This window comes from Lonchura striata, chromosome 1A (assembly GCF_050655825.1).
Source record: "Lonchura striata isolate lonStrDom1 chromosome 1A, ASM5065582v1, whole genome shotgun sequence".
Taxonomy (NCBI): domain Eukaryota; kingdom Metazoa; phylum Chordata; class Aves; order Passeriformes; family Estrildidae; genus Lonchura; species Lonchura striata.
Window position 1 is genome coordinate 51,149,805 of NC_140741.1, and position 26,667 is coordinate 51,176,471.

General features: G+C 37.2%; 1 protein-coding gene across 14 annotated transcripts in view; it reads left to right on the plus strand.

The window, feature by feature from the left end:
* NAV3 (neuron navigator 3) overlaps nt 1-26,667 on the plus strand; it is a 518,378-nt gene that overhangs the window by 447,406 nt on the left and 44,305 nt on the right. For 6 of the 14 annotated variants that reach the window (XM_077783527.2, XM_085568744.1, XM_077783526.2 and 3 more), the window contains 8 exons: nt 2,218-2,356; nt 5,553-5,829; nt 7,954-8,659; nt 10,209-10,697; nt 16,859-16,900; nt 19,196-19,356; nt 21,350-21,538; nt 23,904-23,956. In XM_077783527.2, the coding sequence (XP_077639653.1) occupies nt 2,218-2,356; nt 5,553-5,829; nt 7,954-8,659; nt 10,209-10,697; nt 16,859-16,900; nt 19,196-19,356; nt 21,350-21,538; nt 23,904-23,956 (2,056 nt within the window). The remainder of the gene's footprint in view (nt 1-2,217; nt 2,357-5,552; nt 5,830-7,953; nt 8,660-10,208; nt 10,698-16,858; nt 16,901-19,195; nt 19,357-21,349; nt 21,539-23,903; nt 23,957-26,667) is intronic. The other 8 variants (XM_085568751.1, XM_085568750.1, XM_085568747.1 and 5 more) reach the window with 4 other exon arrangements.

Here is a 26,667-nt window from a genome sequence, read left to right on the forward strand (position 1 = left end):
GAAGCCATAAAAGAACACATTATCACAGTAATATTTACCTGAAAACTTTGGCTGTTGAGAACATAGTTAAATTTTGTGAATCAGCTGAACTATTTCAGGATTTATAAAATGTAAATTCTCTTACAGAGAAAAATGAGCACAAAATTAAGTATGAAAAATTAAAATAGAGCATAATAACAAAGGGACATGGGGAAAGAGGATAAAATTTTATCCCCAGGGTCTTAGGTAGACTCAGAAAACTAATGGTCAAATATTATTTGACATGAATGTCATATGTTAAAAGCTCATGTTCCTTCTGGAAGTATCTAATATATATCTTTTTGGATTTGGTTTATTTTTTTTTCTCTTTTTTAAAGAGCAGCTTTTAATGAGGTAATACTACCTTTTCTACAACTTAATCACATTTATATTGTTTATATTTTTATCCAACCCTATGGTTCTCAGTCTTAACATTGTTCTAAAGGTATATTCCCATGTGGTACACAGAGTTTTATTATAATGGCTTTTCGTCATCAGTGAAATTATGCATCACATTAGAAGTGAAAAACACAGAAGACCTAAATGACTAGTGCTTCAGAGATGGTTCTTAGATGGATGTGGACAGACTATTATGTATGACATTATAATTTCATTATTAAATCATTCATGTGTTTATCACCTGGAAATGTAGCAGAAGACATATTTATTTGTAGTCGTTGTACCCAGTGGTGGAAAGTGGAGCACTGTAATAAACTCTTGCCCTCTGAAATATGTTTATCTTGTCACTGAGCTGGCTTACTAATGTGATTTTCTACCTTTTACAAAAGAAAGGTAATGCTTGCAGCAGTTGCTATGATACAAGACTAGCACACATTTTGTTCCATGCAGCTCCCTGTCACTGCTGCTGTCTCCCAAAACTCCAAATGTAAAATAAGGACTCACAGTTATTTTTCTTGTTTGCTCTTAATGACTAGTGCCAATAGTACTGAGCTTTAATTTAATTAGGGGATTGAATTGCATTTTTTTTCTAAAAATCATCTTATCAATCTACAGCAAAACAAGGACTAAATGCACTGTCATATACTGGGGACTTTATCAGCAGTTGTAAACACCTAGTATTGTCTTGCTAGATGTTACATATCTAGAAGAGGCTTTATCAACCCTCTCCCCTCTAAGAGAGGAAAAGACAAAAAGAGGCACCTTCAGTGGACAGTTTATCCCACAAACCTGAGACATTTTAAGCCAGGATGAATTACCTCCTGGAGGAGGCTACTTTTTTAATACTGGTTGGAGAGGACACCTAGATAACTTAAATGAGATTCCTTTTATATACCTAAAATTTTAAGAGATTAATCCCACTGAAAGTGATAAGTTGATTTTTTTTCAAATTTTTGGCCTGTGAATAATCCAAAACAAGATTAACAGATGGAGATGCAGCAAAATACTGGAAGTATAATGCTGTATATAGCAATAAAATAAAAGTAAAAATGTAATGCCATAGAGAAGCAATTCTGTAGAGCAAAGTCTGAGAAATACATCTCAACCTCCCTTCCATGAAAAAGGCTTCTGTGAGAGTTGGTAATGACATTTCTGTAAGAGCAGCCTCTCTCTCATTTGCATCCTTTGCCTCAGTCTCCCAAAGCAAAACAGACTGTGTTTTTTCAGAGAAGTATAATGTATTCTCTTTCAACTCCAGTGACTGTATTCTCAGAGATCCCTCTTTTGATGACATTGCACCAGCTAGACAGATGCTGAAGACAAGAAAATAAAACTTTAGAAAATACTGGCTTCTTGCTGACACTGGATTAGTCTGCAGAAAAGATACTCCTTTTAATTTTATGTAGTCTGGCAATTCATCAAGTCTTCTCTAAGATATTAATATTTTTTTTTACTAGTGATATTAGGTAAGCTTAATGGATTTCCCTGCCGGTGTACTGAATGTGATTGCAATTGCAATGAAGCATAAAACAAACTATTTTAATGACTTGTACTTAGGCCTGATGGTAATTTTTTTTAAGGATACCTGCATCTTTCATTAATTGAACAAGCAACCTCTTGACTGCAAGTGGATAATTAATTTAAAAGTCTGAAGAACAATATTCATTGTACCTTAGGAAACATTACTGAAAAGTTTCTGGTAAATCATTTGAAAAATAAGTAATCACATGTATTGATTTTGAGATGCCTTCTGCCTGTTGAGACACAGTATGTAAAGTAGATGTGCTCCTTTCTCTGCAGCTGGGATGACAGCAGCTCAGTTAGCAGTGGCCTCAGTGACACTCTTGACAACCTCAGCACAGATGACTTGAATACCACCTCATCTGTCAGCTCTTATTCCAACATAACAGCCTCTTCAAGGAAGAACACTCATGCCCAGGTAAGTAGCTTTGCTGCCATTTGTTGCAACACCCCCATGCAGGATAGAAAAAGTTTGGTATCAATGCCTCTAAAAAAATTAATATCTTTCAAAATCCTCTATTACACCTGAATGCAGGAAGCCATAGACTCCATTGATCCAGCCTTGAGCTGTGAGCTGACGTTCCAAATTCCCTTCTCCCAGGGCATGCGTCACTGCTGAAGGTGCTGGCTGGATGAGACCCAGCTCTGCCCACTCTGGGGGAGCCCCACTGGTCCCAGCCCCTACTGCACACTAACACAAAACAAATACAATACGATTGGATCTGTGATCATGGATTTCTACTCACTTCAGCTCATTTGGAGTATCTCTTTCAACAGATAACACAATAAAAAATTCACTTTCCGTGTCAAACTACGACACTGGGGAAGAAACATACAGGCTGTACTGTCCTTTCAAACGGCAGAGATTGTCTTCTCCCCACTTAGATCCAGGGATGAAGGTGACAATGCAGTGTCAAAATAGAGTTCTTAATATCATACAACACAAACTATATACATCATACATATTTGTGTGTGAATCTGTGTATGTAAAGTTCTTGTGGTGGGTATCCAAGCATTTCTTTCCAGCTCCCCTTAAAATTGTATGTGATAGAGAAGTCAATACAGAACTTGCAGGACTTGGTTCCATCCAAAAAAGAAATAAAACCAGAAAAGTTTGTCTCAATAGGAAAGTATTCTCTGCCATGTCATCTCCTGTTCACTAGCAGGGAACTTTGAGACTGAACACTCAGCACAGGGGAAGAGTGGCTGCCTCCAGCGATTTGATGTCAAGTATGCAGGACACAAGAGTGACACTTCTGATTCCATTTAGACTCCTGCAGGCAGCCAGTGTCTGCAATTCAGAGGTCTGTTTTGTCGATGTAGATTTCAGCAGACTCTGTGAGCAGGAGAAAATACATATTTGTAATTTCCCCCAGACAATAGGGAAATATGGTTACTTTGGGAATGAAAATTACTTTAATCTCCAGCAGGACAGATACCAGACCAATGCTGTATTCATGCAAAGGTAGTCACTGAAATGCCAATGTTCTTCAGCCCTTATCATTGTCTTTCCCACTCCATCGGGGACTTTCATGGTTGCTAACTGGAGATCAGCCTCTGCCCTTTCACATCAACAATGATGGCCAGTTAGTTCTGGCTTACTTGTTCACTGCGTAGTCATCAGGATTGGGAAAACTCGGGCTGATTTTTTAACTCTTTGTAGTTTTGTATTTTTTTTTCCATTTAGATTATCTCATGTTCTAGCTGCTCTATAATACGCCTCTGTTTTATTTACAAATTTTTCATCAATAGACAGAAATGCAGTTCATGTTCAAATTGTAATTTCTTTGCAGAGTTTCTTTACATTATGAAAACTAGGAAAATACCTTTGTCAGTTATGCCCTTACCAGGCACATTAAGCAGAATTCACTGTATTCCATGCTAGCTGGCAATCTCAGTCAGAAGTTAGGATGAACAGAATACTCATTTTGCCAGCTATTTTTCAGATCTTAGATACACTGCAAAACAGACTTTATCAGCCTTTTTAAGTGATTGGAGCAGTAAGGACTGAATATAGACTGAGACAGAAATTGTGTATTTTATTGTTGTTTTCTTATTACAAGACTTATAATGGTGAAGAGAGGCTTTTAGAAAGTATTGTACTACTTTTTTTTTTTTACATTAAGTAGTTTACTTTAAAAATGTATGACTGTATGGTTACAGTCATTCTTTTATGGTAAAATGTCTGTGAGCATGTTATTAAAAGTTACACAGATTGTAACAATAACTTAAATGTAAACTTGCTTTTGAAGGACCCTGCAATATTATTGTAGATATTTTTGCTTGGGCTTTCTTTCCATTAATCCTTACCCATAATCTGTGCTAGCATGTCCAAAGCACATACATAATTATGGAAATGTAGAGAGCTTTTGCCTTTTGTACGCCTCAGCTGACAAATATGTAAACAGGAACTGATTATTCTGTCGGTCATGTAATCGGTATTAATCCTCCTCATGGCAGCAGTGCCTAGGAAACAGCCACAGAGGGGTCTGTGTGGGGAAGGAGCTGTGACAGCACAGGATAAGAAATAGCCTGTCCCTCAATGAGATCCATTTTGCAGCCCCTCTTAGGCTGGTGATACCTGAGAGCAGCACCATATATTTGCTGTTAAAAAGAGGCAGAGGTGAGCAGGAGTGGTGAGAGGGTGATATGCAAATAAGTCTTTAGACTGAGGTCAGGAGGCTGCAGAAAAACACAGAAGGGAGGGTTGCACCCAACAGCCTGTCAGCACAAAGAACACCAGTCTTGTCAAACACAGCGAGCAGGGTCAATCTGTTTCTATTTAAGCCACTTTCACAGCTTCTACAGTGTCTTCTTGGACTGCTCCTTCAGCACTCCCTTATCAGCATGCCTCAGGGAAAGCAGATGCCACAGGGGGATTAGATCCTCACTGGTGCATCCTCCACATGGGTCTCAGTTTCAGAGGGAGCATGAGCCCAGCTGGTTGCCTTCACACCATGGATGAGTAGTGCTGGCATAAGACTCTCTTCTAAGCCTCTCTTCTGTTCTGTTGGCTGATACAGATAGAGAGAGTTTCTTGCTGGAAACAATTAATTTCTGTGGAAACAGACCAGTAGAAAAGCCATCAGCTGTAGCACAAATATTTTTGGAGAAGATGCTATCCTTGCTCACTGGTGGCACATCGTACTCTGTTCTGCTGAAAAAATATTCCTAATCCAGTCACTGGAAGCCTTGGGTAGGAAATAGCAAGAAGACAGACTGAGATGATTTTAGAAGTATATTCAGGAATTTGCTCACCCAAGCTTTTAGTAAAACCTCTCAGCAGTGATTCGCTTCTGAAATTCAGACTGAATTGAAGAACGTTAGGGTATCACCACTGATTATTAGAGTGAATTACATTTCACTTTATTAGTTTATCTATAAAGGAAGGGGATTAAATATTTTTCAAATAAAAGAAAGAGAAATGTCATCCCCAAATGGCTATATTTTGTATGTTTTTAAACTTTTGGAATCAGGATGCTAATGTTTTAGAAGGAAAGTTTCTGTGGCCCTTGCCACAAATAGACCAAATCCTCCTACCCTACTATGATTTAAGAAATCAGCAAATAACGGAGATGCTGGGACTGACCATTTTTCACGCAAATCTCTTGTAGCTGAAGACAGACTCAGAGAAGCGCTCAGTTACAGACAGTGAAACTTGGGGCAGCACTGAAGAGCTGAAGAAGCCAGAGGAAGACTTTGACAGCAGCGTAGACAGCAGTGGCAAGTGGAAGGGCCTTCCCTCAGGGCTGTCTGAAGAGTCAGAGAAGGGGGGACAGAAAACATCTCTGTCCGTATCACAGACCGGATCTTGGAGGAGAGGCATGACTGCACAAGTAGGAACAACTCAGTCCAGGCACAAAGCAGGAACAAGTGCACTCAAGACCCCAGGTGGGAAATTTTGCTAGTTCAGATTACAGTGGTCTTAAAAAAATTGATGGATGTTAAATATGTATACGTACTATATGCTTATTGTTCTCTACTTCCATAAATGACTGGAAGCTCAGATTGTAATATTATAATAACTTTTTCATTTCTGTAATTGTTAGTTTTCTACATGTATAATAATAATTTGTTAAGTACACATGGGTGCATCTGTAACAAAAAATGTGATTGCATTTTGTTGTGCTATCATCTGTGTATGTTAACATCTGTTAATTCTTAGACGTATTTTTGGACTCATCTGTGCCTTACCCTTATTCTCTAGAAAAACCTACCTTTGATAATTCAATGTATGCAAAGAAATGGCCAAATATTAGAAGCTGAGTCAAAAAGATTTAATATCCAAAGGAGGGAAATCCAAATTATATTTTTAGTTGCTTCTGAACTAAAGTTGGATTATCACATTCCACATACCATGAGTATTTTACAGATCACTATTAAGCAATAAAAAAAAATTTTTTTAAAGTATTTTCACACACTTTCGGTGCTAAATGCCCTCTTATGTAATTTGAAAGACCTCTTAGAAGTAGTAACTGCTTCTGCAATCTAGTTTTGACGCAAAAAATCCAAAGCTGGTGAAAATAGATAACTATTAAAACCATCTAATCCTAATCCATCATTTTACTAAGGAACTGTGTATTCTCAGTGGAAGATTTTCTGGGTCTTTTTCATGGCCTGATAAAACAGTGCATGCTTCCACCCCTGTAAAGGCGACTAGCAAAGATCTCCTCAGAATAAATTCCTACCCTTTGTGAATGCCTTTTGTTTCTTTGTAATTTGGAACTGCCAAACATTGATCAGTCTCTGGTCCATGAGATCCCTGAGGAGCACTGCCATGGTGGATACACTGCCATATGGATACAGGGACTATACCCCTCTAATAGCAATTAGAAGTGGAGATACTAAAAGGTTTGCTGCACAAAGGTTTGCTAAGCTTTCCAGATCTGTTTTGTGATAACGCAGCCACTGTGCAACAAAGAATTGAGGCCTTAACTACTAATGAGCTGTATGTTTGCTGGGTCAGAGTCTGATTGGTATCATGGAATGTGCATTTGTTTGTGTAGCATAAAATAAAATAAAAAACGGGATAAAAACATGAGTGGAATTAGTTCTGCTTTGCAGGTGTTACTCTTTATTACATTTTAGTTTCTTAAGAGAAATTAGGTCATCCACTTCCAAGGCTTCCATAGTTACATCAAGAGTAAACTAAAAAAATTGTTATGTTTTAGGAGTTATTAGTGGTATACAATAGATCCTTAGAGATAAATTAGAATTGAAATGGCAATTTTTATCTATTGTAAAACAATAGATAAAAGAAAGTACTTCCTGGTATAGCAGAACATCTTACTTCATCGTTTCTGCATGTTACAATAAGGTTTTATAAAAGATGGAAGAAATTTATAAATATATCTTATATAGTCACAAGCCATCCACAGGACTGAAGAAAACCTCTCAAAAAAACAAAAATCTTGAGAAGCCATCAAGGATACGACAAAGACTAATTAACTTGTGTAATTGGTATTGTTACAAATCAAGACGATTCGTTCCATAACATAATCTCTCCCTAATAATTTTGTGTAACTAAAACCAGAACAAACTTAGTCATACGGTAAAAAGATGTAATCAGTGAAAACCAAAGAACTCTATAACTACTACTTGTTTCTACACTCATAATTGATGTCATACTTCAGGAGATGTTTATTACATGTAATGTTCTATTTTCAAGTATTATTTCTTTCATGTAGAAATATTGTTAACAGAAAAAAAAAAAGTCAAAATTCCTTATACTTAATTCAATATAATCTTCTACAACTACATTTTCCACCTATATATGAAAGTTCAGGAAGTTCTCATGGGAATTCCAAGATTTTAATGCTTTAGTCTTACCTGTAATATGTCATACCTGCTACAGATAGCCGATGGGGGACTGAAGACCATACTAGTCTGTTTCTTTAGGGGAATTCTGTTCATGTATTTTTTTTATTTTAAAGTATAATCATACAGTGTTGAAATTAGATATTTAGACATTGCAGCTTAAACACAAGTGACCTTTTCAAATATACTTTTACTTAGGAAAAACCGATGATGCAAAAGCTTCGGAAAAAGTGAAAACTCCCCTGAAAGGAGCCTCCATACAGCGCTCTCCATCAGATGCAGGAAAAAGCAGTGGTGATGAAGGGAAAAAGCCTCCTTCTGGCATTGGGAGATCAACTGCTACAGGGTCATTTGGATTCAAGAAGTCTGGGTTGGGATCTTCTACTATAATCACCACAAGTGGAGCAACCATCACAAGTGGGTCAGCAACGCTAGGAAAAATGCCAAAATCTTCAGCCATCAGTGGGAAGTCCAACGCAGGGAGGAAGACGAGCTTAGACGGTTCCCAAAACCAGGATGACGGTGTCCTGCATGTGAGCTCAAAGACAACTCTGCAGTACCGGAGTCTGCCTCGCCCATCAAAATCCAGCGGCAGTGGGATCCCTGGCCGGGGCGGCCACCGCTCCAGCACCAGCAGCATCGACTCCAACGTGAGCAGCAAGTCTGCGGGTGCTGCTGCCACCAAACTGCGAGAGCCAAGCAAGATCGGGTCCGGGAGGTCCAGCCCTGTCACTGTCAACCAGACGGACAAGGAAAAAGAGAAAGTGGCCGTGTCAGATTCTGAAAGCGTCTCACTGTCCAGCTCCCCTAAATCCAGCCCAACTTCTGCAAGCGCCTCTGGCACACCAGGACTTAGACAGCCAGGATCCAAATACCCAGACATTGCTTCCCCCACATTTCGAAGGTTAGTGCATTTCTATGATTCCCTGAAGTTGCAATATATAAATCAGGGATTTGCAATATGTTGAAGTATTGTGCAAAAAGCCTTTTCAGGGAATATTTTGCCACAAACAAGTCAAGTATAGGAAAATAAAAGGGCAGTATTTTTTTTCATACAACATGATGATTTCTTTGAGATTTGAAGACCTTTCCAGACCTGAAATGGCTGCTCCTTGAGGTTTAAGTATTTTAGGTTCATGCTCATAACCATAGTTGGAAGCTTAGAAGGTAGACTCACTGATCCTTATTGGTCCCTTCCTACTCAATATCTTCTATGATTCTAAGTTCAGCCACATGTGCAGTTTCTTCTCAATACTGTGGTAAACCCCCAGAGGGAAGAAGGACAGGATGTTCAGGCACATTCTCTTAATGGAACCGGCATTGCCATGCCCTGGATGGAGAACTGAAGAGCTCTTTATGAATTGTAAAGATTTAGATTTGCTTTCACATTGTTGGCAGCTCCAGCTACAAACACTTCATTATCTTAGCAGCTTCGTTATATTTTTTGACACAAGCATTGGCAAGGCTGAATTTCAATTGTAAATGCTGAATTGTAATATTTCTGGAAGTATAAATCTGGATGAGTGTGCCATGAATTGGGATTGAGCACTTGCACTGCTGGAGAAAAAGCCAATAGTGCCCTCTTGTGCATACTTACCAAAACAGCATCTCTAGGCAGCTGGGGAGCTGAAGCTTCTTTTTGTGAGCTTGGTAAAATGTAAAACGTATTCTTATGTTATTAGACATACTTACTTTATATAATGATAAATTTTGCATTTATTTACCTTTAATTTATAAGCTGTACATTAACCACAGCTTAAAATATTTCCAGAAATACATTAAAACATCACATGACCTTTTAGTTCAAATTTTAGAGGAGTTGCAGTTTATTTTTTCATCATCACTATAGAATTTTCATATCTAGAATTGCTGGAAGATGTTATGTGACATATAATTTTATCTTTCCTGCCCTTGGAGACAAACTGAGCTCATTTAGCCATGGTGCAGTTTATTCTGTCTGAGTGGTTACTACATGACTGATGACCACATGACCATCTGTGCAAAAAAATGACAAGAGGGGAATTTTGCACAAATACTTAGATGTTTATTAAGTTATGAAGAATTTTGTGTTTGTTGCAATCGTTTAAGCAGTTTTGAGAAGTGAGGAGTTTAAAAGCTAATGACTTGGGAATGCTTAATTACTGAATTTGGGTGAAAGTGTAATCTGTTTATGAACTAATAAGACAAAAACATGATTATTTTACCTCTCTCTGGGAGGGTCTGTGCAAAGAGCACATCTGAATAGGAGTGAACAAGAGCAGTTACTAAAGAAACAAACCGTGATTATTGTGATATGGTTAAGTGAATTTAAATTTGCTCTGCAATTGATCATCTAGGTAGGCGTGATTTTTCATAGCAGTAATTAAAAATGTGTAGTTTGGCTCTTAGGATGTTGCGCCATGAATGTTTAATGCAGCTATCAGTTTCTCTAAAGCTATTTGTTTTACATTTAGGTTGTTTGGTGCCAAGGCAAGTGGTAAAGCTGCCTCTGCACCCAGTACTGAAGGTGTGAAACCCACATCGGCAATGCCCAGCCCTAGTACCACATTGGCACGGCAAGGCAGCCTGGAATCGCCATCCTCGGGCACAGGCAGCATGGGCAGTGCAGGTGGGCAAAGTGGTAGCAGCAGCCCCCTCTTCAGTAAACCTTCGGACTTAAATGCAGATGTTGTAAGCTTAAGTCACTCCCTGGCTTCCAGTCCTGCCTCAGTGCACTCTTTTACATCAGGTGCTCTTGTGTGGGCTGCAAACCTGAGCAGCTCTTCAGCGGGCAGTAAGGACACACCAAGTTACCAGTCCATGACTAGCCTTCACACCAGTTCCGAGTCTATTGACCTCCCTCTTAGCCATCATGGCTCTCTCTCTGGACTGACAACAAGCACTCAGGAGGTTCAGAGCCTGCTCATGAGGACTGGAAGCGTCAGATCTACTCTTTCGGAAAGGTGAGCTTGCCTATAGATATAGTGACCACTAAATAAGTGAGAGGCAAAAGGACAGGAGCCAAAAAAATAAACCCTCCACCTGTTTTGCTAAAGGGACACTGTTTAATTAGCAGCTTAGTCCTTTATGTAAAAAAAGGAAGGAAGAAAAGAGAACTGAAAGGCATTGTAATGTGGAATCAACTGCCTTTTAAGGTTTTACAAGCACTTTTTCTTTCTTGAGAATTTTTTTTAATTCCCTTGTTCTGGAGAGGAAAAGGGGAAAATTGTCTAACTGAAGGCAAGTGTAAACAGCCAAGAGGCACATAATGATTCCTGTAGCAGGATCCACCTCCTGTCCCAACATTTGGCAGTTCCAAAGCAAGCAAACCTCCAGCTGTGGGATCCCCACTTTTCTCTTCCTATTAGCTCAAAGCACAGACAGAGCTGGTGTGTCCTGGTCTTCAGCTGACCAGTCTTGCCTTAAAATACTCAGTCTTAATTACATGGTAAGAATTACACAGATCCTTACTGACATGCAGCTTCACTGGCAGGGAGAGAGTTTACAAGATGAGATCCTTGCTATGGTCAGTCCTGTCAAGTGCTCAGAACAGACCAAGAAATGCAAGAAGATGTTTTTCTGTTTATTCTATTAAAGAGTTTTTTGTTATGCAGGTGTTTAACCAGTTAAATTACATTATAAAAGGTGCAACCAGCCTGGCATAGTGGAACCAAGATTTTTGGGGGGTTTTTTTGGGTTTTGATGTTGGGTTTTTTGTTTGTTTGTTTGTTTTGTTTGGTTTCTTTCTTTTTATTTTTTTTTGTGATACATTTATTTGGCTTTTGCAGGAGAGAAGAAAATAATCTTTGCTAGACACTTTCATGCTTCCCATGAAAATTTTCAGGGCTTGACAGTGAAACTCTGATCTCACATGTAGACTGTAAAATCAGTATTAAATATTTCATTAGTCTTTTATTCAAAAACTAAAATTTTACTGAAACTCAGAAATATTTTAAACTTAATTAGTTTTTTAACATCACAAACATTTTAAGGAGAAAAGACCTTTAACAGACAGCATCAAGTTTTTTCGCCCTTTATATAAACTCAGAGATTGTTCATCCTTTGCATAGAAGGAATTCACTTTCAGTAAGCCAGCATTAAAAAAAACCCTCACAATCAAAACCTTGAGAAACCTAGATGGAAACTTGTCATAGATTTCATTTTTTTATGTTACATTTATAAGTATTACTATATCAGCTAAAAATCACACCTCTTACTAATATAATTACAAATTATATTACTATTACATACTAATGTATTACTTTAATAATTATAAAGCATATATATGTACCAATATAACCTACACTAACAATACATAGTATTGTTAACAATGCAGTAGTTATAAATACACTGATACCTGAGCAATTTGGAGTTTGCACTGTGCCTTTAATTTTTAAATAGGAATTTGAGATTGTGTACTTTGAACTGAATGTGACAATATTTCTTAAAGGTCAGTTATGAATAATAAGCTTAAAAAATCCTTCACTGGCACATATATGAATGGTGAGGTCAATAGAATAATGTGGACAAGTATGAATTCATGCCAAAAATTATACTGATATGCAGGATCTTAAACATCACATTTCAAAAATTAATGCCTTGCCAGAAGTTTCTGAGCAACCCCCACTGCTAATACTTTATGTGTTTGTTCAGTGACTTAATTTCAGTGGTTCCAAATATTTTGCCATTGGCAATATTTTTAAGTTTCAGATTAGTCCATATGGGGATATTACGATTGAGTCCAGAGAGAGCCATTGTTCATGTTTATCTGGCCTCAAAACAAATGTAGGTACCTAGAGTAAATGGTGTAATTTCTTGAATTATAGCCCCAACAGGGTTTTTGCAGTTCGATTTTTCTGAAAGGTTTGATATAAGTGCTGAGTTTCTAAACTCTTTTTATACATTAAACCTTTCATTGTAGCAAAGTATTTTTTCACAACAAAAGCATTGATTTGCAGCGTTGGACACAGATGTTTGGAAGCACATTACGTCCTTTTTTCATTGTAATCTCATATTTGAAATGCTTTTGATTATACTAATTATAGCATGGCATAGCATAAAAAAATTATCTGTAAGAAGATTTTTCTTTTTCTTCAGTCACCCTAGAGCTTGCAAAAGGCTGAATCATCAGTCCTTATAATCAGATGTACTAATAAAATGTAGGGACAAAATCAGAAAAACCAAAGTGCACAGTGAGGTACAACTAGAAAACAACATAAAGTCTATGCAGAGAAAATGCAGGAAAAACTGAAAGAGAGGAGAGAGATAATAACAAATGATATAAAAGAATAAGGATTTATTTCATTGAAGCATTAGCTGTAACTTGATGGATAAATATCAGTAATGGCAAGCATGCTAAGAGGAAATGAAAAGGTTAAAGATATCTTTGATTTACTGTTCCTGGTGAACTTTTCATTTCACTGTTTCAGACAGAGCCTGAAAGCCCTGCAGTCATTAGAACTGAAGAAAAGTTTTTAAAGGGTCTTTGCTGAGGAAAGAGTAAGGAGGGGAGCTGGGATAGAGGGCGAGGGGATTATGGGAAGGCCAGTTTGCCTAGAAAAATACAGAAGACATTAAACAAAATAGGTTAGGTAATAGATGTCATGGGATTAGCCTTTAACAGCCTTTTAAATAATAAAGACCAATTCAATTCATTTGCAGGAAAACATGCTTTCTGAATAGTGGGAAAATAGTAAATGCACTAAAAATCCTGAATTTCCTAAAGCTTTAAGTTCTGTTGCTTTGCTCTCATAAGCAAATGGGGAAAATAAAAATGCTAGTTGGTAAAGAGTTACTGAAGATGAGTGACCAAAGGCTTATAAGTCTGAAGGGCTGGATATATTTGCATAGATACAAAATGGAAAGTAGTGATGCTGTTTTGCAGAACATGTGTACAGAGTTTTAGTGCTGTGCTGGGACAAATCATTTTGAAAATTAAAATATTGCATTTTAGAAAGTAATTATCCCATTATACTTTCTCACATTAAGGCTTTAACGTGAGACTTTGGAATGTCAAGTTTCAGGAAATAACAGCTGGAAAGAACACAGAAAATGAGAGCAAAATCTCAGGGTGCATCTATGTTTTCTGTGAAGGAAAGTAGCCCTTGACTGCCTCCAAAAAAAGTCATCTTTCTTGGAGACAGCAAATCTACAAAGTCTCTGCTATATTTTCCCACCTATCCCTCCAGGAATGATCAGATGTTGCCCACAGTTTTCAGGGTGCCCACTAAGTGATGGTACAGCATCAACGCAGAGTTGCCTGACAGCTCCTGGAGTGAAGTATCAAAGTTTACTCTAGCCAAACTCTGCATCATTGAATGAGATTCTATTGCATTGTAACAACCAGTAAAAGCAAGCAAAATATTTTCTTGTTCAGAAGGAAGGCTGATTTTGCATCTCTCTTAGGCCCTTTGTTGGTTTTGCACATATTTCGTAGGTTTAGAAATATTTAGAAAAGTCTAATTCTACTGTCATAGCAGTGTAGCTCCCTATATGGGAGGACACTTGTGTTTTGCCTTACAGAAATTTAGAGGGATTAAAATAATCATGCAGGTATTTATACTCTAAAATAAAAACATCTTTTGGGGTTAATAGAAAATATTACTGCTTTGAAAGAATGTTTAGTCTTGAGTGCTATGAAAGTGCATTGAAATCCACTTAAGCCCTTCAAGACTTTCAATTATTTTAAATTATCATAATTGATCGTTGTGGTTTTAAAGTGTGAAACAGTGCATCATGTAGCAGATTTTCTTATATGCCTAGCCTTTGTAAAAACGAATTTGTATGACCCATATCAGCTTGGCCCAGCTGTCATGGAGCTCTCTAGTTGTTTCTTAGCTTGCAGTAACTTGTTTTATTTTCTAGCAGCTCTGTAAGAGTTAGATGTAGCTCAAGGACATACTATTATGGCCCTTTCCCAAGATAACCTCATCACCAAGGGCAGGTAGGAAAATGAGAAAATTAAGGTTTCCTGTAATTTCCCTCATAGAATTTGCAGTTAGTTTCAGCACTGTAAAATAAGCAAAAAAGAATGAGATACAGTGGGTTTGATAACTTCAGCCTATGTCTTAATTCATATTTTTGCAAGATTGCTTTTTCCAGTTTACATAGCAAAGGAAAATATCAGGAATATTATATTCTCATCCTCACTTTATACTGGTCTTTGTCCATATATGCATTGCTTCTTTCAGGAAAGGACTGTCTTTATTATCATTATCAACTTTAGAAATATGAGGTAAATTAAGTTATATTTACCAAAAGTCCAGTTTCTGTGGAAGCAATGAACCCAGCTTTTGGTGGATGAATGATTTCAGATATTAAAAAGATAAGGGCAGTTATTGGTGTGAAGTAATAGTTACATGAAACCATGCTTAATGGTTTTATACAATTATCTGAAATCTAGGAGCATCTTTGTAAGCTTTATTATTTTAAAAACACACAAGAGCATTTGGTACACTCACTTTAATGCAGTTGCAATAACTCCATATTTATGTTTAGAAACATTCATCCCTATTTCATTTGATATCTGAATTCAAAAGAGTTTTGGAAAATGCAATGGTCACTCAACCTACTTACATGACTGGCATACCTTTTGACTTGTGGATTGGTTTAAAGGAGCACTGACTCCTTTATTTTTAGATAATGTGCTATAGATTACTTTGAAATACATATATCTCCAAGTTAAAATAATATTGGAAAATACATTGTTCATTTGGACTTTTAAGTGTTTGCATAAGAAACTGATGTTATGATCATGTTTATTAATCTTGAAATTTAGAGGTGCATAAAGGTAAAGAAAGGAATATCAAGGCCCCATTTTTCTCTGTGAAGGAAAAAATAGTGAATCATTCATTCAAATTTATGTTTTCTTTTTGCCAGCCATTCTAGGTCCTGTTATATATGTTGGGGGCAAAATGCTGAAAATACAGTCCTCTGCCTAATATGGGACTACTCTCACATGGACCATGATAACTGGGCCTATGCTGAAGTACTGCTATTTTTCTCCTTCCATTTGTTTTCTCCAAATGCAGAACAAGGCCCTTTATTAAACTAGTAAAATTGTCTGTGAAATTTTCTGGTGGTAAGAGTAGTTTTTTTCCATTTGCCTAAGCCCTGATAGTAATGCATTGTCCATGCCAACAGTGTTTTCACTGCCTTTATCTACTAGGATCAAGGATTCAGGACATTAGGGCTCCCATCACCCACAGCACAATAGGAAACACCTTTAATAAGGGTATGTCTTGGGTAGCAAGAGCCCTAAGTCACTGCTGCTCTCAGAGGTGTGATTATGATATGTAATACAGAAGCTTTCAAAAGCCATTTTGTCATTTAATACATATGATGACACTAAGCTATGTTCTAAAGGGAGAAAATTTTGCAACACTTATTTGATGATAACTAGTTCAAACCACACTGACCAGAGACCAATTTACCAAGACTTTATGATGAAATGCTGAAATGACACTTGGAAGGAGGGCTAGTGGGTGCTCTTTTAGGGATGTGGTTTAAATTAGGAAACCTGCATGAATATATTTTGGGTGATCAGCCATTCTGACAGTTTGTGTGCAGGGAAATGAAACAACATTACTCTGGTGCCACTTTTCATTGTCCCTACCATCACCTTACTATGTGAGCCCCTCAACAACAAAAAGCCAAGCGTCTGAATCTTTAGGACATATTTCTACACACAGAGCTATCATTTGGCTTCTGGCAAGGCCATGCTGCCTCTTAGCAGGTGCCAGAACCTTCATTTCTTTTGGAAATCTATTGCCTTATCATAGGCAACTGTGAAAAATAAAGATTCATACTGTGACCATATGATTCTCACACAGATTGCAGAGCAAAGCTGTAGAAAGGTTAGACATAGTAAAGAAGCACTTCTTTCTGACCTGGACAGTCTCCAAATTACTATTGACCCAGCCCAGAGCATATCTAGATGAAAAATGAATGTGCAGCAGTCCATGTCCTATTGTTCCTTCCAATGAGTAAAGTATTTATCATGCAAGTTATATTAGAAAGCATTAAATGACCTTCTATTATGCACACAAACCTAGAGCTTTAAAATTTGTAATTCTGAACAGTCCTGTTTACTGTATGTCCTTAGGGATTTTTTTTGTTTTAACAGCATGCAGCTTGACAGAAATACACTACCCAAAAAGGGATTAAGGTATATATTTTTTTTTTGAGCATGACTGCTGCTTCTCTAATTTCTTGTAACCTTTTCTATACTGCCTTTATTTTTATTTCTCCTTTTGTTGATCCTGTTTCCAACAGAGTTCTTGGAATTTTGATTCAAACCAGAAAATGTAAATTTTAACAATGGACTTTTTCTTTCCATGTCTTGCTAAGGAATAAATCTTCTTTCAAGATATACCATGGAAAGTAAATACTATTAGGGATCATTTCCTTATGCAATGAATCTTAAAAGGCATTGAATTCTGGAGAGCTAAAAGAGACAGAACAAGATATTGGTGCAATTCAATAGGACTAACTATTGAAAACATGGAGAAAAACAAGGTTTTAGAGGTGGATCTGACTTTGGACTCAAGCAAACACTCATGCAATTTGAACTGGAGAGCTATTAAAGGGTAGGGCTAGAAAATATTAATTTTGCTATCCAAGGTTTCTAAGTATAAAATGCATGCTGCTCCATACAGTTTTCTTGGTCCTTGTCCAGCACTACATAGAGTTCAACTTTGCTACTAACTCTTCACTAAATTCTGTCTTCATCACATTCTCTCCTCCCCGGTGAAAAGAGTGGATCATTAGGTAACTTGGCTGGTCTCATGAGACATGGAAGCCCATCTCCCCAGTCCAGGAAAAAGATTTGGCAAGCAAGAATATATGTGCATGCACAGAGACACTGCAGCTTTCCAATAACTGAAATTACACCATTACATCTTATGTGTTATGAATAAATGCTTATGAAATTTTAAGATAATGCTTAACTATTGTCACTATAATGTACCTTCTGAACTTCTGCACTAGCTGTTCCTTAATAAGAATTTAGTCAAGTTTTCCATAATCACAAAACAATCATTTTGGATTTGGAGAGAATGGAAAAGGTGGAAGACATTAAAAGCATAATGGGTGCTCTATGAGAATACAGTGGGATGATCAAAGTTTGTGGATGTTCAGCTGTAATGGTGGCTGAAAGCTGAAAGTGAACTGGAGTGGGGAGAATGCTTATAGGCACATGAGAATGATCAGTTAGCCCAGGAAAAAAATTCTGTTTGATTTAATGTGCAGAGATCCCAGTCCAAAACTTAGATCCTGAATTCTCAATTTACCATCTTTCCAATCTGATAACCACTCAGTAACTTTGTGCTCTACCACAATTACAGGCAAAGATCATAGCTGTATTTTTGAAAGGAGAAAGGAAGTAAATATTTAATAAGGACAAGATGGTTTACTGCTGTAAAATATGGTAGAAAAATGCAAGCACAACACAAGAACTTACATGTTCATTTAATCTTCTGTCTAAGCAGAAACACTTGTGCCTCACAAGCCTGCGGCCAGAATATCAAAATTTCTTTCTGATCTGCTGTTTTGGGGAACACTGATGGCTCTTGACAGTAGTGAAGGTGTTCATTTCTCAGCAGGATAATGTCTAAATGAAGCATTTTATTCAGAATTGCAGACATTGCTGAAAACAAATCTCTTGATTAAGACCCACACTGTCTGCATATTTTGGTGTTTAATCACTAGCAGAATTGCCCTTCTTCCAGCTTAGCCAAGGATGGACCAGTGAGTTACCAGTTCTTCCTCTTGGCCCACTGCACTTGTTTTATTGGTTTACCATAGGAAGCAGTTTATTAACTATTTGATTGCCAGACTTCTTCCTTCCAAAGAACTTGTTTCTGCTAATTGTTTATTTTTCCTGTCCCTTTCCCTCCCCTCAGTTTGGGGCAGGACACAATGTCAGGTAGCATTCAGAGCAGGAGACCACGTGAATATGACCACGAATAGCTGTCATTACCAATGCAAACTCCTTTTTCAGAGTTGTTGATCTGTTTCACTCCTGTCATCTAATCAGTTGTGCACATGATGTGTGACAGATGTCATTTTGTAAGTGGCTACTAACGTTCCTTGGCTTCTATTCTGCTCATTCCCCACCCTAACCATACAGCTTCCAAGCTTTTGCATCAACCTGTACACTTCCTATAGCTTTGAAGTCCTTTTCTGTCAGCTCAGGTGTCTGTCTGCTATGGTTTATCATCCTGTCTCTTCTGTTTTGGGGAGGGGGATGAAGAGTATGGGGGGTTCAAGTCCTGTATGTTTTCGGTGTAACCCAATGGTAAATTTCCCTAGTTAAAATCTCTGGTGATAATCATTTGACTGGACTTGATGTCTTCCTAGGGATTTGTTCTATCTAACTGGTGAAGGGTATTTATGTGACAGCTGTTTCTTTCTAAGACATCACCTTGTCATTGTCTTGAGCATGTCAGCTGTGGTTTTTCAGATATACACCATCATCCCGGCAGACAAGTCAGGAGGAAGGCAAAGAATGGCTACGCTCCCACTCAACTGGAGGCCTGCAAGACACTGGCAGTCAGTCCCCACTTGTTTCTCCTTCAGCTATGTCTTCATCTGCAACTGGAAAATATCACTTTTCCAACCTGGGTAAATGCTGTTTCCCTTCACTGTTTCTCCCCCTCAGCAATAGGACCATAAAATTCAGCTGTACATATTTCTTAGTCTGCCATATAAGGTAGTTTATTTTTAACATTTTCATCACCATATTGTTGTACCTCTCTAATGAGAGGAAACTCACAGTGTTGTTAAGGAAGTGGGCCAGGGTACCACCTATTCTGCACAGATTAAAAAAAAGCACAGATTCTTTATGACTTAACAAAGGAGATAAATTTTGCAGGAGAGCTAGAAATTAGCTTCTGGTTCAAAGCTATTAATCTTTTAGGTTTCAAAGTCAGTAGTGTTCTTTCCAATGATTTTAGTGAATGTCAGAAACTAAACATTGCAGTTTTCCTACATATAATTTTGCTTTGAGATAGATCTTTTCAATGTGTTTCAGTAGCTGGACCTGACTATAACTGCGCTGGGCCCAATCCAAACCTAACCTTGAATGCAATATAGTATTTTGGGATGTGAGTGATACTGCAGTTTTATTTGATTACAAACCAAGGTTTAGATTTGGTTCTTCTGAATGTTTTTTCAAATTAATCCAACACAGGTTGTTGTGTGTTTTCTTATAGTATTATTTCTTTCTTGAATTCTGAATAAAACTCACTTATCTCAACTGTACTTGATACATACTTAGGTTCACAATGTCATTACCAATGCAAACTCCTTTTTCAGAGTTGTTGATCTGTTTCACTCCTGTCATCTAATCAGTTGTGCACATGATGTGTGACAGATGTCATTTTGTAAGTGGCTACTAACGTTCCTTGGCTTCTATTCTGCCCATTTCCTATCCTAACCATACAGCATGTTATGATGTAGGCCCCTAGTAAGGAATTACTAGCATCCCTTGAAGAATTAAGATTTTTATCTCTCTGTCACAGCTTATGGCATCCATAGGTTATGATCACTCAAAAGAAATTTGATCAGATATACACATGTTAGTCTTTTCTATATACAGGAAAAGAAGTTGAGCTAAGCTACTTTTAAAAATGAAATTGGATCCTTGCTAAACAAGCCACTGCTTTGAATTTCCCTCCTGTAGTTTTAGACGCAGTTTTTCCATGTCACAGTTCTAAGCAGTGTTTTTTCACTATATTATTTTCTGTTTACAATTATCTCATTTTCTTATTGTTCATAGTTCTTGTGAACTCACAATAGAGAGAAATAAGATCATGGGGTTTAACTTTTTTCATTTTGTTGTCCTTTGCTTTATTTCAGTTTTCATAGCCCTGTGGAATCATTTGCTCTCACAACAGAGCTGTTCTGGTAGTCTATAACTTAGGACACATCTTGGATGATCTAAAAATCCAAATACTGAGGCTGAATTTGGCTAGACAGCTTTTTCCTCTAGGCATTGAGGTTGTGTGGTCCTGGGGAGCCATAGCCAGGCTTTGCTTTCTACTGGCAAAAGAGTTTTGTGAAACTAAAAGTAGGTTCATCAGTGCTGCTCTTGATTTCAGCCGTGACTGACTACACCTGTTTATTAGGGCGAGGTTCAACTGAGGCCTTTGCACAAATATTTAACCTAATATAGTGGTGGGTGCTCCTGAAAATCAAAGGATAAATGTCTTGCATATGCAAATTAACTTTGGCCTTAACAGCAGTCAACAATACAGGTATATAACTATAAAATACAGTTACTGATTTATTAGAAGAGCTGCTTATAAACATATTTATGACCTCTTATTCCTTTTTAACTTTTGAATCTCCCTCATTGATTTTCTGTGGGCTGCCAAAGGATGTTCAGACACCAGTGTTAGTGTTACCATGTGTTTTATAGGATTAATGTCATCCAGCTCCTTTGAGGCCATCTGCTTCACCTTTTTGTTGAAGCTTTAAATGTAGGAATAAAAGCCTTCCATTATCTCAACATCATGAAGTCCACCTAACCGTACTAGTCCTACATTAAAATTTTGTGCAGAAGCAAAAGTCACTTAATGGAAAAGTGCTTCATTAATAAAGCTTTTTATTCCAGTGAGTCCAACCAACCTATCACAGTTTAACCTTCCTGGACCCAGCATGATGCGTTCAAACAGCATCCCTGCACAAGACACTTCTTTTGAGCTCTATGATGACTCCCAGCTGTGTGGCAGTGCTACATCCTTAGAAGAGAGACCACGAGCAATCAGTCATTCAGGTTCATTCAGAGACAGCATGGAAGAAGGTAAGACTGAGTAACTGCTTGGCAAACACGTCCCAGAATCGATGTCCAAAGCATAGTAAAATTTTAAAATATTTCTTCTGCACCCTACACCACAGAAACTTAAATGATTTTGTGAAGCTTTTATTAATCCTGTTGAGTTGGACTCACAAGCTTTCCTTATCCTAAAACATGCAAGGCATTACTTTCACCTAGTAATAAGCAAAGCTGTATGTATCTCATACATGTGCAAATTCTCTATCAGAAATTTTGGAGAAAAGGAAGCCATTCTTGGAAAATTACTCTTTTTTCCTCTAAATCCAAAATTTCTGAACATATCTTCACTACTGTGTTTCTCCACTTTCTTAGTCCTACTTCTGTGCTTCCTTTTTTTCCCCAAACACCAGTGCTACTTAGCATCTCCTTTCTTTTGTAGTCATTTAAACTCCCCACAGCCTCATGCAGCAAACACCATGTGAATTTCTGTATTGAAATTCTGTACTCACTACTTTATGCAGATTATTACTGTCTGCTTTCTTTAATGCTCTCTGCAACATCTGGAACTTGGTGAATATTTTTTGGTTTGGTTTTGGGTTTTGCTCTTTTTCATCCACAGAGAACCTGACAACTCCTAACTAAATGCACTGTAACATTTTCTTCTGACTAACATTTCTGGTAAATCTGATTATTTGCCAAATTCACATGAGTGCAAAGTCCTTAAACACTTTAATTAAACAACTGAAATTCTGTGCAATTTATTCTATAACACTCATCTTGTTTACTGCTAAGTGATGGCAATGTAAATTATCTTTATAATAGGCAAATTAAAAAAGTCTTGCCTTAGCTCCAAAGGTCATAGTTACAAGATTAAAGTGGGGGGGGAAAGTCCTAGATAAAAACAACAGACAAATAATGCTTCTGTTTTTTGATTCCTTTTACTGTATTTTAGATGATGTATCAGGCAGACATCTGGGTATGTAATACTAGCAGTAGGGTGCAGGACAACTCAAGCTGTGAGTTGTCAGCACAGAGAGGATGGCTGACTGCACAGAAGAATATCACATAATTCAAGGACAGAGCTGACTACAGACCCTTTGCTGAGGAACAGAATTATCAAAGGAAACACTGGAAGAATAATAGAGAAAACAAAGCAATTTATGCATAGAAAAAGAGGTGTTAAATGTAGAATTTCAGTAATGGGCCACCAGTGGGTTTGATGAAAGCTTTTTCATTGGTTATGTGTCATATCCAGCTGGAGTGGATAACCTGAGTAAATGAAAGTCAATGCAGCAGTAATAAACAGTTTTCAGCAGTTTACGATCATTAGAGATTAACATGAAATGATGCTGTTAGAAGGTCAAATGTATTTTAAGATAGGAGCTCTGAGGAAGGTTAAAGTGAAACAAGTGAGGTAATACATGGAGCCACTGTATATGAATGCAGAATGACAGTTTAGCTCAGACATTTAAGCCAGAGACTGAAAATAAAACATACTTTGGAAGCCACTCTATTTCAAGGTCAGTGTACCACATTTCTATAAATACAAAACTAGATTTAAAGTCCATTTGGCTAGTCCAGGTATTCTTGTAGTATCTGTTTTTGCAGACAGGTAGCTATAAAAGCAAAACTTTTGTTTTTATCAAACCCTGGCAAATGATAAACATTTAAAAAATTCTTATGAAATAAAAATAAAAAGAGGTAATGAAATAAATTATCTTCTTTGAAATTAACTGTGGGTATTGCCTTCCTCAGGAGAGTCATCAGAAGCAGAAGGGGCAATTTTTTTTACAGTTTTATTTTCATTTGCCATTTCCAGGTAGGCCAGGAACCCCATTTCTTAAAGTGCAGCCCTGCAACATTTCACTCAATGCTCTTGAAGCTGATTCCACCAAGGATTAGGGGAAATAGGTCACTATCCCTCATAGTTACCCTTTCCCATTGACTACAACTCCACAGGTCAGCATTTCTGAGGAAAGCTTGGGAGCTCATCCCATGGAATATGAACTGTTTTCCAAAGCATAGACTCTTACTAAAATCATTTGCTGAGCTTAGGAAAGGGGTTTAAACAGCTCAATTTCTGGTTTCTCTGAAGAGTGTATTTATCAAGTGATTTCTTGTCAAAGCAACAAAAGTGATGCTTGGTTTGCTGATAATTACATAAAATTTCATTCTCTTGCTCACCTGCTCCATATACAGGAAAATGTTTTTCTGTGTAGGACAATCTTTCTAAATGCAGGAAAATCTATCAAAAGCTATTCTATACTGATAGCTTATAATTGCTCTTTGTGGAAAATTGGTTCTCGTTTTAAAAATTCATTTACTTACTGAGATACATGGGGGAGGTTTTATGCTTTTGTCAATATTTCATGTTATTTTCCTTTTCTTAAAGTACATGGGTCCTCATTATCACTTGTCTCCAGCACATCCTCTCTCTACTCTACGGTGAGTATTGATATTTTAGAAAAAAGTTTGTCCTGCCTCTGTTCTTGTTCGTTGTTCATGAAAATTTCAGTACTATGAGATCTAGGAGAATTAGAATTTTACTGCAATAAAGTAGGAATTTTTATTTTCAGCTTTGTACTACTGAATACTATTTTAGAAAACTACTATTTTCACCTTTTTATGTTAATGTCTTATTAATGTTTAAAATCATCCAGTATACATTCTGAAAGCTAAAAAGAAGGTGAAAGTCTAAGAGTGTCTCTTTTATGGGGGTCCTTATGCCATTGTAGTTGACCAATTTGAGTCATTCTACTTACCTTCAGGTAGTGCATAACTTAGAAAATTATTTCTATCCTGGCACTGTTTGAGGTAAACTTTTTGAAAACCACATGACTGCCATATAGTGTAAGGGAGGTGTAATTTGATGTTGAAGTGTCTACTGATTTTTCTTGGAAGTAGCAGCATTTAGATATTATTTACAAAGAAAAGATGATAACTTTCTAAAAGTTTAATCATTGTTACTTAGATTAAGTAGTAGATTAAGTAATATCTGTTTCTATCTCAAGAAGTTTTTCTAGGATAGATTTTTTTCCTCTATTTTGTTATTTTATTGGGTTTTTTGGAATTTATCTTATGGGGATTTTTTATATATAATTTCGCATCATTTATTGCTTCAGTTGTTCTACTAACAAGAAATCATCCATAGAGAGCAGTTGAACACGTTTGGACATTCCCTTGCAGTTTCTTTAAAACATCCTCCTTAACTGTAGTTACATGCTGCAGGAACCCCTTCTCACAGGAGAACAACCCACTTACCTGCTTTCCTCCCACACATTCGTGAATAGTGTGTATCCTTTCTATATGTCCAGCTGTTGAATAGTGTCAGCTGGTATTCCAGAGATGGACTCATCTACCCAGAGCCAGCACCAGTTCTTGCCTAGGAATACCAAGCTCCTGCAGATCAATGCTTTTGTAGCACATGGTAGCTCTGTCTCAATGCTAAACTCATGTTAGCTTGGAAAGTATGTTGTATTCATGCACCATGGTACCTCTCCTAGCTTTGTTTAATCCTAAAAAAGTTCATACAAGGGCACGTCTAAAACATCAAGTGCACAAGCCTTAGGGTTCTGCAAGCCTTAAACTGCTTAAGTTGCAAGTCATGCCAGTCCAGACCAGTCCTGAATTATTTGGAAGCAGGAGAGGGGAGGTGAAGGTGGGAGGTGTAGAATGTTTATACAGGCTGGCTACATGTGATGCATGACTTACATTCAGAGTTAAGCTTCTCGCTGATGTTTTGGTGGTTGAAAAAAATCTTTAGAACTATTTCCTTGTTTATGAGACAGGCTATTAGTTTGCATGGGGAAGTGTGTCAAAAACTATAATTCAAACTTTGATGTCAAATTTTAGAAAAATGTCAAAAATTTAGAAGAAACTGATAGATGAAAAAAAATCAAGCTATAAAGTGACACAGGATGCTTTCAGCACCCAGTGAGTAACTCTGAAATATCTGTGTTCTGATATTGTGTAATGTAGCAAGAATTTACTAATACTTACTATTTATATAACCTTTTATATTTCAACAGAGTATCTTGGAAATATTAACTAAACCCCATGATAGTAAAGAGTGGTATTTTCCCTGCAAAATAAACTTTAAACTGTTTACCCAGGTTCCTACTGTAAAGATCTGCCTGTGAATTCACATTGCAGCTGAGCCCCACTCTTTAATTAATAGATTGTGTAGGCAAGATAATGGAAGCTGCGGGAAAATCTGAAAAGGTCCAAAATAGAGATTTTTGATCTGAATTTCTTCTGCTTGAGCCGTCTTTGAAAGCAGTTTAAACTTTTCAGCAATTAATCAAAATATGATGCACAAGTGGAGTAGAAACCTGAAAAGTGTAACACTTAGTATCACACCAGTTGAGTGAAGAGAGCAATGGGATAGCTTCACAGGGTTATCTCAATTAAATGTATTTATTTGATTTCTCAAGCATTGTCTTAAGCTTTCGTGCTAGTGTTTTCTGTGACCTAATCCCTGGAGAAATTCAAAGTACCAAAAGATCAAGACCTTTGTGTATAATTACCAGAGGATAGTTGAAAATCTTCAAGTTATTCTCTGAAGATTGTTTCTCTGAGAATTAGAATATGAGATTCAGAAGAGCCATTTCATTATTTTCTGACATTGAATAAGTCCAACGATGCAGAAGTTCTGCATTCACTACTTTTCTGTATATATTGGCTTTCTTCTTGACTTGTATTTGGGTTTTTGGGACTTAACTTGCATAGATTGGAAGTTTAGCTTGTAGAGATTTGCATGTACAGAGACATCCATTTTGTTTCACAGAAAAATATACCATGTAAGCAGATGTAGTAAACTGATTCAGTTTTGGAGGTGAATACATTTTGACCTGTGAGTAATTGAAAAAATTATGATAGGTTGTCTCCTGTTTCAATCTCCTCCTGCTCAGTAGGTTGAAACACTTAAATGTTCACATATTTAGTTAATTGCCAATTTTCTGCACTGGCTCTCAGCATTAGCTACACTTTGACTCCCTAGGCTTCATTGATTGTGCTAAGCCATGCTCAGTGGAGTTGTGTAAGGACATGTCATTTGTACCCTAATATTCTAAGACTTCAAACAAAGAAAAACTAATCCTTGCAAGGATGGGATGCATGTATATAATGGAGAAGTAGGGTGAGAAAAAGAATTTTTT